At 43.4% G+C, this 13,121-nt stretch overlaps 1 protein-coding gene across 9 annotated transcripts in view; it reads left to right on the top strand.

Moving 5' to 3' along the window:
* The window catches only part of LOC138982728 (SWI/SNF-related matrix-associated actin-dependent regulator of chromatin subfamily D member 1-like), a 51,113-nt gene that overhangs the window by 27,366 nt on the left and 10,626 nt on the right, over window positions 1-13,121 (top strand). For 5 of the 9 annotated variants that reach the window (XM_070356051.1, XM_070356056.1, XM_070356054.1 and 2 more), the window contains 9 exons: window positions 2,604-2,727; window positions 3,198-3,240; window positions 4,030-4,152; window positions 6,789-6,848; window positions 7,590-7,649; window positions 8,594-8,713; window positions 9,946-10,047; window positions 10,613-10,774; window positions 11,320-11,417. In XM_070356051.1, the coding sequence (XP_070212152.1) occupies window positions 2,604-2,727; window positions 3,198-3,240; window positions 4,030-4,152; window positions 6,789-6,848; window positions 7,590-7,649; window positions 8,594-8,713; window positions 9,946-10,047; window positions 10,613-10,774; window positions 11,320-11,417 (892 nt within the window). Of the gene's footprint in view, window positions 1-2,600; window positions 2,728-3,197; window positions 3,241-4,029; window positions 4,153-6,788; window positions 6,849-7,589; window positions 7,650-8,593; window positions 8,714-9,945; window positions 10,048-10,612; window positions 10,775-11,319; window positions 11,418-13,121 lie in introns of all 9 variants that reach the window. The other 4 variants (XM_070356050.1, XM_070356055.1, XM_070356053.1 and 1 more) reach the window with 1 other exon arrangement.

The following is a 13,121-nucleotide window of genomic DNA, read 5'->3' as shown; positions in this document are numbered from 1 at the left end:
TGAGTGACACACACATACACATACACAGAGTGAAAAACACACAGAGTCACACTGAGTGTGAAGATTTATTATTTTCTACAATCTCGTAAGGACACGAAGGTTGCGCTGGGGAGATCCTTGCTCAATCATGTATTATGGATTTGCAATGACGCTTTTAACTTCTTTCAACTCCAATATTTGTCTCCATCTTAATGTTTCACGCTGCAGTGTTATTCCTCTGTTGCTGTCATGAAGCAATTTGCTTGGGATTTAATGGCTGTTTGCTTCGGCTGTAACGTTCAGTGATGACAGTCTGTGCTGCGAGTGCATTACAGTGATGCGGTATTAAGCTCACACCAATGCACACCATTATTACAGCCTTGTTCTTGAAGGCTGCAGAATTTCAGATCCTTTCTGATTTTCAGTTCTGGAAATATTGTGTATATTTCATAAAGCTGAGAAACATGCTTTGCAAATGATAATGGCTTACATCAAAGGAAACTTCAGGATAGCAATTAGCAATGTGTTCAAAACTAAGTGGTTATACCTTTTTTTTTCTCGAGGTGGGGGGGGGGGGGCGGGGGGGGGGGGGGGGGAGGCATCTTTCAGCAGGGTTAAGACGCAAGTCACATATAGGATTTTGTCATCATTGACAATCAGTGACAGCGATCAGTTTTGTACTGCGTCACTTGTGTCTTTTCCCTGTCGTTTTCTTTTCCGCAATCCTCCTGTGTCTCAGTGAGACATCTGAGTATAATGCAGTGGAAAATTTACATTGCGATGGAAATCAATACATTTGCAGTGTAGGCACACACCAGTCAACGTTTATGATGCAAACACAACATCTGTAAAATGGGAGTAAAATCATTCATCATATGCATGCCCATATATCGAATTTTCCCGTTCCATACTGTTCTTGGTGTTTGACGACTCATTTTGCTATTGAGAGTGGTCTGAGGGTAGTGTGATTAGACCATGCACAATTCACTAAAAATGCCAGAGCGCCCGCTTCTGCTGAAAAAAGATTTTGACATGTACGGTACCAGAGTAATTTAAGTGAAAAAGACTGTTTTGAGGAAGTTACAGTATAGATTTTGTTCCTTGTTTTGTTTGCTGATGATACATTTGCCATGCAGTGTAAATGAAGTTCTAATATTGATTTTTTTTTCTTGTTTGTTTGCCGATAAATTTGCCAGGCAGTCTTGATTAAAGTGGTTGTGTTGCAGATATTTGAAGGTTACCCTGCATCGTTAGCTGGAGTAGCAGCATATTTTGTTCATTTGATAGATTACGCATATAGGGTGATTTGGGTAATTTGGAATTTACAGAAGGCAAGGATACATTATCAAAGCTCATTGAAAGTGTCCACTTGAGCTCTGATTTCTTCCGTGTGAGTCGGTATGACATTTTCTCTCACTGTCTCTCAAAGCTGCGAATAAGGTGTGTATCAAGAATAAGGAGACCTTCGCATGCTGGGCAGTAAATGTCTGACGCTAATGTCTCATTACACAAGATGCCCTGTGCACTACTTGTACAGCTCTCCTTGATTGCTTTGCACTGAACATCCTCTGTGTCTCACTGATGTAGAGGGAACTTTTGACATTTCATTCTTTTGAGCCAGATCTGGGGCATAAAATGGAAAGGCAAGGTTTTAAGCTGTGGCAGCTTTGACAGCATTGTAAATTGGCCCATTTATCAGCTTCAAATTGTTCTAAAGCTGGAAAGATATCAAAATCACTAACTTTTTGCCTTATTTTTTCAGACTTCTTTGATCAGAGTTTGTGTGTGATATTATATTTTTGAGGTAGGTAAAATACCTGCTGCCAAGATATGATTGGGATTTGACTTTGAGGCATATGGGTTGTTTCACCTGTGTTATTGTATGTAATAACTTTTGTGCGTATGTCTGTTTAAGTGTAATCATAATTCTCATTAACCCTCCTCTGGCCCCACTCCCCCCCTCCACCCCCCACCCTCTCTCTTTTGTTTCTCTTTGTCCCACTCCCCCTCTCCACCCCCCACCCTCTCTCTTTTGTTTCTCTTTGTCCCACTCCCCCCCTCCACCCCCCACCCTCTCTCTTTTGTTTCTCTTTGTCCCACTCCCCCCCTCCACCCCCCACCCTCTCTCTTTTGTTTCTCTTTGTCCCACTCCCCCCCTCCACCCCCCACCCTCTCTCTTTTGTTTCTCTTTGTCCCACTCCCCCCCTCCACCCCCCACCCTCTCTCTTTTGTTTCTCTTTGTCCCACTCCCCCTCTCCACCCCCCACCCTCTCTCTTTTGTTTCTCTTTGTCCCACTCCCCCCCTCCACCCCCCACCCTCTCTCTTTTGTTTCTCTTTGTCCCACTCCCCCCCTCCACCCCCTACCCTCTCTCTTTTGTTTCTCTTTGTCCCACTCCCCCCCTCCACCCCCCATCCCCACACTCAACTTTCTTTTTACTTGTAGTGTTTCATTTATTGTGATGGAATATATCTCTGTCACCTGTAAAATGTTTTTTCCTTGCAGATTCCATAGGTTGTCAGCAGCGCCTCTTAGAATATTGAGAGAGAAAGGGGGGGGGGGGGGGAGTTTATGTGTACATGGTTGCTATGATACTGACACTATGTGTATTGTGCCTGTCAGCAGCGATGCCTCGCCCAGGGATGTCTCCAGGCATGCCGCCCCCACCCCCAGGCATGCAGGGGGGGATGGACCGCAAGCGGCCCGCTCCTCCTGACCCACGCGCTGCCGCTCAGCAACAGCTCAAAGCGTAAGCAGCTTGGTTATATTTTATTTGGCTGCTGTTGACAGGTTTTCCTGTTTCATCTCTGCGGAGAGAATTGAATACTGAGTGCCTAATGGTTCTTATTTGTCAGTGCAAAGTCTAATTTGTCAGTGCGAAAGTCTTATTTGTCAGTGCACAAGTCTTATTTGTCAGTGCAAAGTCTTATTTGTCAGTGCAAAGTCTTGTCAGCATGAAAAGTTTCTCAGACGGGAATGAATGTAATGACATTGTCTGTCCGACAGTCTGTCTGTCGTAGGAGAAATTTCAAAAGTAGACAAAGAGGACAATGATATGAGTGTTTGTTATTGCTTTGATCTGATTCACACTTATGGATGAATCATTTGTTCATTTAGATTCATAGATTGTTCTGTATTTAAAGCAAGTTTTCTTTCTTTTTTCATGTGCATCTTCTCCGTTCATGTAATGTTCATCTTCTGTTCTGTTTCTTTTTTCAGTAAGAAGAAGAAGAAGATTGCTGACAAGATTCTGACGCAGAGGGTGAGTGCTGATGACTTACTGTTTGTGTTATTGTTAGAATGTTGAGCTTGATGTATGCACCTCACTTTCTCCCTTACCTCTTTATAGCAACACAGCCTTGTGGCATTTCAAAAGTAGCAAGTGAGTGAGTCAAGGCTGCTTGATGTATGCACCTCACTTTCTCCCTTACCTCTTTATAGCAACACAGCCTTGTGGCATTTCAACAGTAGCAAGTGAGTGAGTCAAGGCTGCTTGATGTATGCACCTCACTTTCTCCCTTACCTCTTTATAGCAACACAGCCTTGTGGCATTTCAAAAGTAGCAAGTGAGTGAGTCAAGGCGGCTAGATTCCACATTGTGTGGAAGAGAACTGTTGTGGGGATATAGCTGAATAAACATTTGGCTAAGAATTGACCAACACACAAGCTAACTGATTCATTTGTTGATTTATTGACTGAAGAGTCGATGTATTGATTGATTGATAATTTGATTCATTGACTGATTGATTTGATAGATTCATTGACTGATTGATTCATTGATTGATTGATTCATTGATTCATTGAGTTGATTGATTCATTGATTGATTGATTCATTGATTGATTGAGTTGATTGATTGATTGATTGATTGAGTTGATTGATTCATTGATTGAGTTGATAGATTCATTGATTTATTGAGTTGATAGATTCATTGACTGATTGATTTGATAGATTGATTGATTGATTTGATTGATTGATTTGATAGATTGATTGATTGATTGATCTGATCTGATTGATTTGATTTGATTGATTGATTGATTGATTGACTTGCAGGTGAGAGACTTGGTGCCCGAGTCACAGGCCTACATGGACCTGCTGGCGTTCGAACGTAAGCTGGATGCCACCATCATGCGCAAACGTCTGGACATCCAGGAAGCCCTCAAACGCCCCATGAAGGTAAGGGACACAACTGGGTGTGTTCTCATTTAGAGATTGAGCGTGTCAGTGATAGAAATGTCATGCAGGTGCTTTGAGGCACAAGGAATGTCTGTAGTGATTAGGCTGCTATTCTCAGAAGAGGTTGTTGAAACAATGCATTCAATGTTGGAATTACAGTGGAACCCCCTACTTAAGTCCTCCAAAAATGTGAGATAATCAGATCTTACAAGGTAGTAAGTCTTAAAGCCATATGTACTCGATGACTATACACGCTAATTGCTTTACCAACAGCTGGAGACATGCTAAATTAAGTTCCCTGCAAGATATTGTGGTCTAGGACCCCTTAAATGTTGAGATATTTGAATTTTTATTTTGATCTAGATCGTCCTATTTATAGATTTGCCAACAGAGGGAACGTTGACGCAAGGGAAATAACTCCGCGTCTTTGTTGACATCCTCACTTTTTCAGAGGCTAGAACAAGCTGTAATGCATGTATATGGTCCGCGCATGGCGACATATCGTCATTACATGGTCTTATGGTGCGTTTGACATCGATTATGGGCAAACTACACTTTGTAAACACGGGAGCGCGTACATATGCCTTTAACGTGTTGCCGGCGTTCACAACTTTAAAAGGGGGGTTCCACTGTGCTGTTTCTAGCTGCTGAGACTAGGCCTTTTAAATAACCAGTCACTTGTTTCTTATGCCTCGGTCTCACATCTACGAATGTCACCCGACTTTAGGTAGTCGGCTGGAAGTCGGAAGAGGTCGGAGAGTTCGTGAGAATTAGCAATTTTGTTTTTGAAAAGTCGGATAGTTCGGAAGGCCCTTCAGACTGTTTTGAAATTTTCAAAACAGTCGGAAGAGCCTCCCGACTCTGACGAATAGAAATTTGTCGGGTGGTTGTCGTAAGCGTGTCGCAGACCTGTTTACCAGTACGATTTGGGCGTATTTTGTGCGCCAAATTTTTATCAGTACGCATAATACGCGACACACGCACAAAATACGCATAAGAAAAAGTCTAGAATACGTTTTCCGGTGTTGGTGTGCTGATTACGGGATGGTACAACTGATACCGGTTTCGGTCTAAGGGAGATAACCATGACAGCGAATCTTCAGTTGTGGAAACCTCGTTCAGTTGTTGGCACGTGCGATCGTCTGGACAATCGTGGGCCAGTGCTGATTACGGGATGGTACAACTGATACCGGTTTCGGTCTAAGGGAGATAACCATGACAGCGAATCTTCAGCTGTAGAAACCTCGTTCAGTTGTTGGCACGTGCGATCGTCTGGACAATCGTGGCAAAATGAAGCGGAAAAATGTGCCAGTTTCGGATGACTGTACCAAGTCTAAACAGCAGAAACGGCAGATTTTCTTGGAGAAATACAAGAAAGAGCCAGGAATTGTAGAGTCTTCTTTGGGAAAAAGTCATGCACACTGCAAGTATTGTAAATCGGATTTCTCCGTTGCCCATGCCGGGAAATATGACATCGAACGACACTGCAGTTCCAAAACTCACATGGACAATGTTGCTGCAAAGAAATCCACTGACAGCTGCCAAGGAATTATGAAGTTCATTCGAGCAAAGCAAATCCTGCCAGAAGAAAAGCCTGTAGTCCGTGCTGAAGCAATGTTTTCAGAGATGATTGTAAAAATGAACTTGCCACTGTCAACCACTTTTGTGAGAGTAACACTAACAGTATGAAGACAACAAGATTAACTTTTGAGCAAAGCCAAAGGGGAGAAGACTGAACAGATGCAGCTGTCAGTGGCAAGTTCATCTTTTCATTATCAATCTGTTTGGAAGACACTGGTTATAATGCTACAAACTGACAGGTAAATACAATTGTTTTATCCCTGTTGTATTGGAAGGAGTTAAATTCTGAAGGTGTTCACAAGACATGCAATTCTTACACAAACACGTTTGCACCCACGCGTACATTTTCCCTAGCCCATATATGGCTTTGCTTGCAAAGTACACCAACTTTTTGAAAAATACACTCAACTTTTTTGGAAAGTACTCTTGCCTCGGGTTTAGGGTAAACAGGTCTGGTGTCGGTTTAGTCGTAAGGCGATTCTTATTAGTCGTAACGGTAGTCGGAAGACTCGTAAGGGTGGTCGGATTTGTCGGTAGCATAGTTTCGTTCGGATTAGTCGTAAGGGCAGTCTGATTTGTCGTTAGGACAGTCGTTAGCTAGTCGGTTTAGTCGTTACACTGGTCGTGAGAGTCGGCTATTGTTCGGAAGTTTTTCAGCCGGGCCTGTCGTAACTGCAGTCGGAATTGTCGTTACTGCAGTCGGAAGTGTCTGGACACATGTCGGATTTGTCGGCCCTAAAGTCGGGTGGTTGTCGTCTGCTTGTCGGCTACATGGTCGGATCAGTCGTAAGGACAGGTCGGGAGTGAAATTTGGAGCCGAATTTGCATCCGACACTTCCGACCTAGCCGACTTAACTATCCCCGACACTTCCGAAAAATCGTATATGTGAGACCGAGGCATTAGGGGTATGGTATTTTATTTTTTGTTGAAAACATCTCCCTAGACTTGAACTTAAAGGTTTGTTTCTCCTTTTCTTGCTTAAATTGTTGCTAACATCCACTTGAGGCATGTTATCACAGTATTCATTGTAAGGTGCTGTTTTGGTTTCTTTCAGCAAAAGCGAAAGTTGAGAATCTTCATTTCTAACACCTTCTTCCCGCCAAAGGAGGGGGAGGTAAGCTTGCATATTTCTTTTCTAATTCAATCATGGTGCATGCTGGTGTTTTTTTTTTTTTTTTTTTGGGGGGGGGGGGGGGGGGGGGGTTATTTGGGTGTTTTTTTATTCCCAAAAGGTACATACAAAAGAATCTTGTTCTCCCTGTGAAGAAAAACTACAAAAATCATGTGTGCTATTTGGTCAGGTGTTTTGTCATCATATGTATTCACTTGTGTTAAAAAAGTTGACTCGTTAGAATGAGTAGTTTTCATGGTAGTCTGATAAATCTGATTTAATCACTTTGCATGGTTGAGCATTCCATGGTTTAAAGTTTAGTTAATTCTATTTCATTCAATTTTAGTTTATTCAATGAGGATGAAAGTCGCTTGTTCATTTCAATGCTTGTTATTCTTTCAGGAGACAGGTACCGGATAACTCTCACTGACTCCATTTCTCATGTCGCATGCATTTAGAGCGATTACTTCCCTTTGTTTATCAGATCATTCAATGTCTGTTTGACAGGATGGAGAGGAGTCTGTGCCGTCGTGGGAACTGGATTACTTCCCTTTGTTTATCAGATCATTCAATGTCTGTTTAACAGGATGGAGAGGAGTCTGTGCCGTCGTGGGAACTGGATTACTTCCCTTTGTTTATCAGATCATTCAATGTCTGTTTAACAGGATGGAGAGGAGTCTGTGCCGTCGTGGGAACTGGATTACTTCCCTTTGTTTATCAGATCATTGAATGTCTGTTTGACAGGATGGAGAGGAGTCTGTGCCGTCGTGGGAACTGAGAGTGGAGGGGCGACTGCTGGAAGACGTGAGTGTCAACAACACTGTCTCTCACTCTAAAGGCACACTCGTTCTTGTGAAAACTATTGGGCTAGCTCACCGTCACTGCTCTGGCCAGGCTTTGATGCGGGATAAACTATTGGGCTCACCATCACTGCTCTGGCCAGGCTTTGATGCGGGATAAACTATTGGGCTCACCATCACTGCTCTGGCCAGGCTTTGATGCGGGATAAACTATTGGGCTCACCGTCACTGCTCTGGCCAGGCTTTGATGCGGGATAAACTATTGGGCTCACCGTCACTGCTCTTGCCAGGCTTTGATGCGGGATAAACTATTGGGCTCACCATCACTGCTCTGGCCAGGCTTTGATGCGGGATAAACTATTGGGCTCACCATCACAGCTCTGGCCAGGCTTTGATGCGGGATAAACTATTGGGCTCACCATCACAGCTCTGGCCAGGCTTTGATGCGGGATAAACTATTGGGCTCACCATCACAGCTCTGGCCAGGCTTTGATGCGGGATAAACTATTGGGCTCACCGTCACTGCTCTGGCCAGGCTTTGATGCGGGATAAAACCATTCCTCAACTTGCTCACATGCATCAAATCATTTTGTAAATGCAGCCACTGGTGGGGTTTTTTTTCTCGAAATTAATTCATGAAAAAAATTGCCACAGGGCACGGAAGGAGTAGTGTGACTATTGTTCTTGTTCACTGTTTGAACATGAGAATTTAGATTTTTAGGGGTGCTTATTATGTTCAAGTGGAGGCCCTTCATTGCTGCCCTACATGCCAACCGGCATAACGGGCAGTCAGTAAGTTATTATGTTCAAGCCTGTTCAGACACACAGAGAGACGGGCAGAAGAAGAGACAAACACACACGTAAAGAAACACAAACAGAGACACAGGCACACTTGCCAGTGCTATTATTACTGACAACACTTATATCAGATGTAATGTGTGTGTGCAGGCGGCAACAGCCAAGCTGAGCGACGCCAACAAGGTCAAGCGCAAGTTCTCGTCCTTCTTCAAGAGTCTGGTGATAGAGCTGGACAAGGATCTCTACGGTCCTGATAACCACCTAGTGGAGGTGAGAACATTGTGTGTGTGTGTGTCTTCAAGAGTCTGGTGATAGAGCTGGACAAGGATCTCTACGGTCCTGATAACCACCTAGTGGAGGTGAGAACATTGTGTGTGTGTGTGTCTTCAAGAGTCTGGTGATAGAGCTGGACAAGGATCTCTACGGTCCTGATAACCACCTGGTGGAGGTGAGAACACTGTGTGTGTGTGTGTGTGTCTTCAAGAGTCTGGTGATAGAGCTGGACAAGGATCTCTACGGTCCTGATAACCACCTGGTGGAGGTGAGAACATTGTGTGTGTGTCTTCAAGAGTCTGGTGATAGAGCTGGACAAGGATCTCTACGGTCCTGATAACCACCTAGTGGAGGTGAGAACACTGTGTGTGTGTGTGTGTCTTCAAGAGTCTGGTGATAGAGCTGGACAAGGATCTCTACGGTCTTGATAACCACCTAGTGGAGGTGAGAACAGTATGTGTGTGTGTGTTTGTGAGTGTGTGTGTCTGTGTGTGTGTGTATGTGTGTGTTTGTGAGTGTGTGTGTCTGTGTGTGTGTGTATGTGTGTGTGTATGTGTGCGTGTATGCATGTGTGTTTTGCTATTGTACATCACTGTGAGCTCTTGCAAGCAGAGTGGATGAAGAAGTGTTCCGTCTATTATGATTACTTTTCTTTCTAAAATAACCTTGTGCTCTTCCACATACACAATTTATTTTATTTAGACACCAAACGCCACTGAAGTGTACAAAACATTTTTTTCTGAAAAACTCTCTGAAAAAAAAATGATGAAGCAAGGGAGAAAATTAATACCTTGTCTGTTAGTGTTCCTATTAGACACTTTCCTGACAAAACATATCATCCACACATTCACCCCTGAGTCGCTGTTATTTGCTTTTTGTGTGTTTTTAATGACTGGTCAATTTAACGAAGAAGAAGAAAGAAAAAAAATCTATACAAATACAAATTCATATGATTTTATTTTATTCTTACTCATAATATTTTCTTTACGGTTACTTGTCCCTTTGCTTATCTATCCGTTTGTTTTGGTTCCTGAATTGTTACAACTGTCATTCTTCTCTCTGTTTTATTGTCCGTCTTCTTCTTTTGTCCGTTTTGTGTGTTGCATGACCCTATGGTTGAAAGGTCGCCATTACTTGTTTGTATTCTTCGTTCACACCTGAGTACAGTATTTTTGGTTTTTTTTTTTCTGACGTGTGAAATATGATGGATGGTTGTTGTGTGTGTGCAGTGGCATCGCACAGCGTCGACACAGGAAACGGACGGTTTCCAGGTGAAGCGACCGGGCGACCAGAACGTCAAGTGCACCGTACTGCTTATGCTGGACTATCAGGTAATTGTCTGGTAGTGTGTGTGTGTGTGTGAAAGAGTGTGTTGTGTTAGAGAGTGTGTGAGATAGTGTGAGTGTGAGTGTGTGTGTGAGAGAGTGTGTGAGTGTGTGAGAGTGTGTGTGTGTGAGAGAGAGTGTGTGAGAGAGTGTGTGAGTGTGAGTGTGTGAGAGAGTGTGTGAAAGAGAAATGGGGTGGGGGGGGGAGAAAAGATAGTGTGAGTGTGTCAGAGAGTGTGTCAGAGAGTGTGAGTGTGTGTGTGAGTGTGTGTGAGAGAGAGAGAGAGAGAGAGAGAGAGAGAGAGAGAGAGAGAGAGAGAGAGAGAGAGAGAGAGAGAGAGATATAAATAAATGGGGGGGGGGGGGGGGGCGGAGGAAAAGAAAGATTGGAAGTTAAAGAAAGAATGGGAATGAAAGAGAGAGGAAGAGGGAGAGAGAGAGGCAGTGGAAAAGAGAGAAGGGGGAAGTGGAAGGAAGGAGGGAGAGAGAGAGAGTGTGTGTTGATATATTACAGCACCAGGTTTGAATCTTTTGAGCTTCAAGTGTAAAACTGTTGTATCTTTTGCTCCAGCCTATGCAGTTCAAGCTTGACCCTCGCCTGGCACGCCTGCTGGGCATTCACACCCAGACCCGCCCCGTCATCATCAACGCCCTGTGGCAGTACATCAAGACCCACAAACTGCAGGACCCCTACGAGCGAGAGTACATCAACTGTGACAAGTACCTCGAACAGGTCCGTGCTTGGATGTTTTCAGCTTGTGTGCTATAGTGGGTCAGGGTCACAGGACACACTAAGCCTGAAAAGAGTAGGTCCCATGACACACTGCATATCTGTTGTCATGGTTACTGTCACCACCAATAGGTGGCGGCGCTGGCTTAAAACCAGTTTGTCGCTATCGGTATGGGTGCGACTTCCATGTTCGGCGAAGGATTTATTTGCCATAGTCAACTTTGTGCACATTCTTTTCTGCGTCCGAAAACTGACACGCATGCGCACACTAAAGATCCCAAGTTCGCAGCGAAAGGGTCAGGACCTGGAAACATGAATACATGCATGCAGAATAAAGAAATGCGAAATATTGTTTTGCACTGTTCTGTATTGCAGCTTGTTTTCCCCAGTGAAAAAGCAGCCTGAATTTCCATGAGGGTAACCTCACAGGACTATATGATACTTAATCTTTATTCTTATCCTTAGTGTATTTATAGTGCATGCTTGCTTGTTGTTTGTACCGTTTTCATTGATTGTGTTTGTAAATTTCCCTTGCCTGTCACTTGCAGATCTTTGACACGAAGAAGATGAAGTTTGCAGAGATCCCGTCCAAGCTGCACCCCCTGCTTATGCCCCCCGACCCCATCGTCATCAACCATGTCATCACGTGAGTCGCTGTCGCCATGCGCTTAACGTTGTAGCGCCAGACTTGAACTTGTCTCTTTGCATAGTAGGACACAACGAGGCTACGGTGGAACCCCCTTTAAACTCCTCCACAAATCTGAGAAATTCAGGTGTTAAAAAGGAGGTAGTCTTGAAATGGGGCTACATTGACAGAGATTAGGAACAGAAAGTCTAAAAAAGCAAAGAGGAAAGGTCTTAAATCGGCAGACCTGTTTACACTACACATTGAGCGTAGTAAACTACGAATTTGAATAATATACTACGCAACTACGCAAGTCTGTCGTTTTCTACGCAAACGGTATTTAAAAAAAAAAAAAGTAAAAAAAATTGTTTTTTTTTTTCTTTTCTTTTTCTTTTTCGTCTTTACACCTGTTCCTTGTCCCGTTGTGCTCTCACACCGCCCCGTCCCTGCACGCAAACGGTATTGTTTCGGCTACGCATATCACAATCCGTAATTTTCTTCATCTCCCTTGACCGATCCATTTTCCAATCCATGTTTTCGGCCAGCAGTCGTTTGCTGCGTGCAGCGCGTAAAGCGCCCACGGGCGTTGCGTTGTAGCTTGTTAATGCCGAATAGGCTTCTCCAAGCAAATGCCGGGCACAACTGAAAGCGTTACTGCCAAACCATGCGGGCGTTTCGACACAATGGCTGAACGCAGAGCACACGAAAGTGAAGATGAGAACTGTGAAGAAAATGACTCCGAAAGGCCACCGACCAAAAAGAAAAAGACGAGCAATGCGCCGAACCAAGTCTTTCTGCCAAAATATCATCAGGACTACCCATGCCTTGTCTTCGCGGAAAGGAAAACATCATGCTCATTGCACTGTCTGCAATTCCCATTTTTCCATCAGTCAAACAATACATGTGGTAAAAAGTAGCAATCATTGTTCTTGTTGTTGTGATAGGTCGACGAGAAATTCTACACATTCAATTACAAAACTACACATTTGCCTCATTTTGCTCCCAGAAAATACACATGCAATGTTTTAGGGGTAAACAGGTCTGAATCGGGAGGGGGAGCTCCACTGTGCTAACTTTTGTGAAAATAGGACAAACTATAGGGCAACAGATAAACTGCTGAAGTTCATCTTTTCATCATTATTATTTGTCGGTTGTTTGTGTCGTTCTTCCATTTTAACGATCAATAGATTGAAGTTCTAGTTAATGTTTTGCTTTGTCAATGATTAAACGTTCCATAAAGTAAGCATTCTTGTATTTTGACATCTTTTTTGTCTGTTAGAGGTACAGAATTAGTGGTAGTGTCATTTGCCTTGTCTGTTAGAGGTACAGAATTAGTGGTAGTGTCATTTGCCTTGTCTGTTAGAGGTACAGAATTAGTGGTAGTGTCATTTGCCTTGTCTGTTAGAGGTACAGAATTAGTGGTAGTGTCATTTGCCTTGTCTGTTAGAGGTACAGAATTAGTGGTAGTGTCATTTGCCTTGTCTGTTAGAGGTACAGAATTAGTGGTAGTGTCATTTGCGTTATCTGTTAGAGGTACAAAATTAGTGGTCGTGTCATTTGCGTTATCTTTCCAGCTTTCTTTAAAAATTATTAGTCAGCTGAATACATCCTGGGAGCTGTCTGATTGTTTACTCTCAGACATTTGTGGAGGAGATAACGGCTAGCTAAACCAGGGTGCGACTGTGTGTTTGTGAAAGAAACACATGCTTCAGTCTCCTGTCATGG

Source organism: Littorina saxatilis, linkage group LG12 (genome assembly GCF_037325665.1).
Source record: "Littorina saxatilis isolate snail1 linkage group LG12, US_GU_Lsax_2.0, whole genome shotgun sequence".
Lineage (NCBI taxonomy): Eukaryota > Metazoa > Mollusca > Gastropoda > Littorinimorpha > Littorinidae > Littorina > Littorina saxatilis.
Note: the sequence above shows the minus strand (reverse complement) of the source record. Positions and strands in the feature narration are given on the sequence as shown.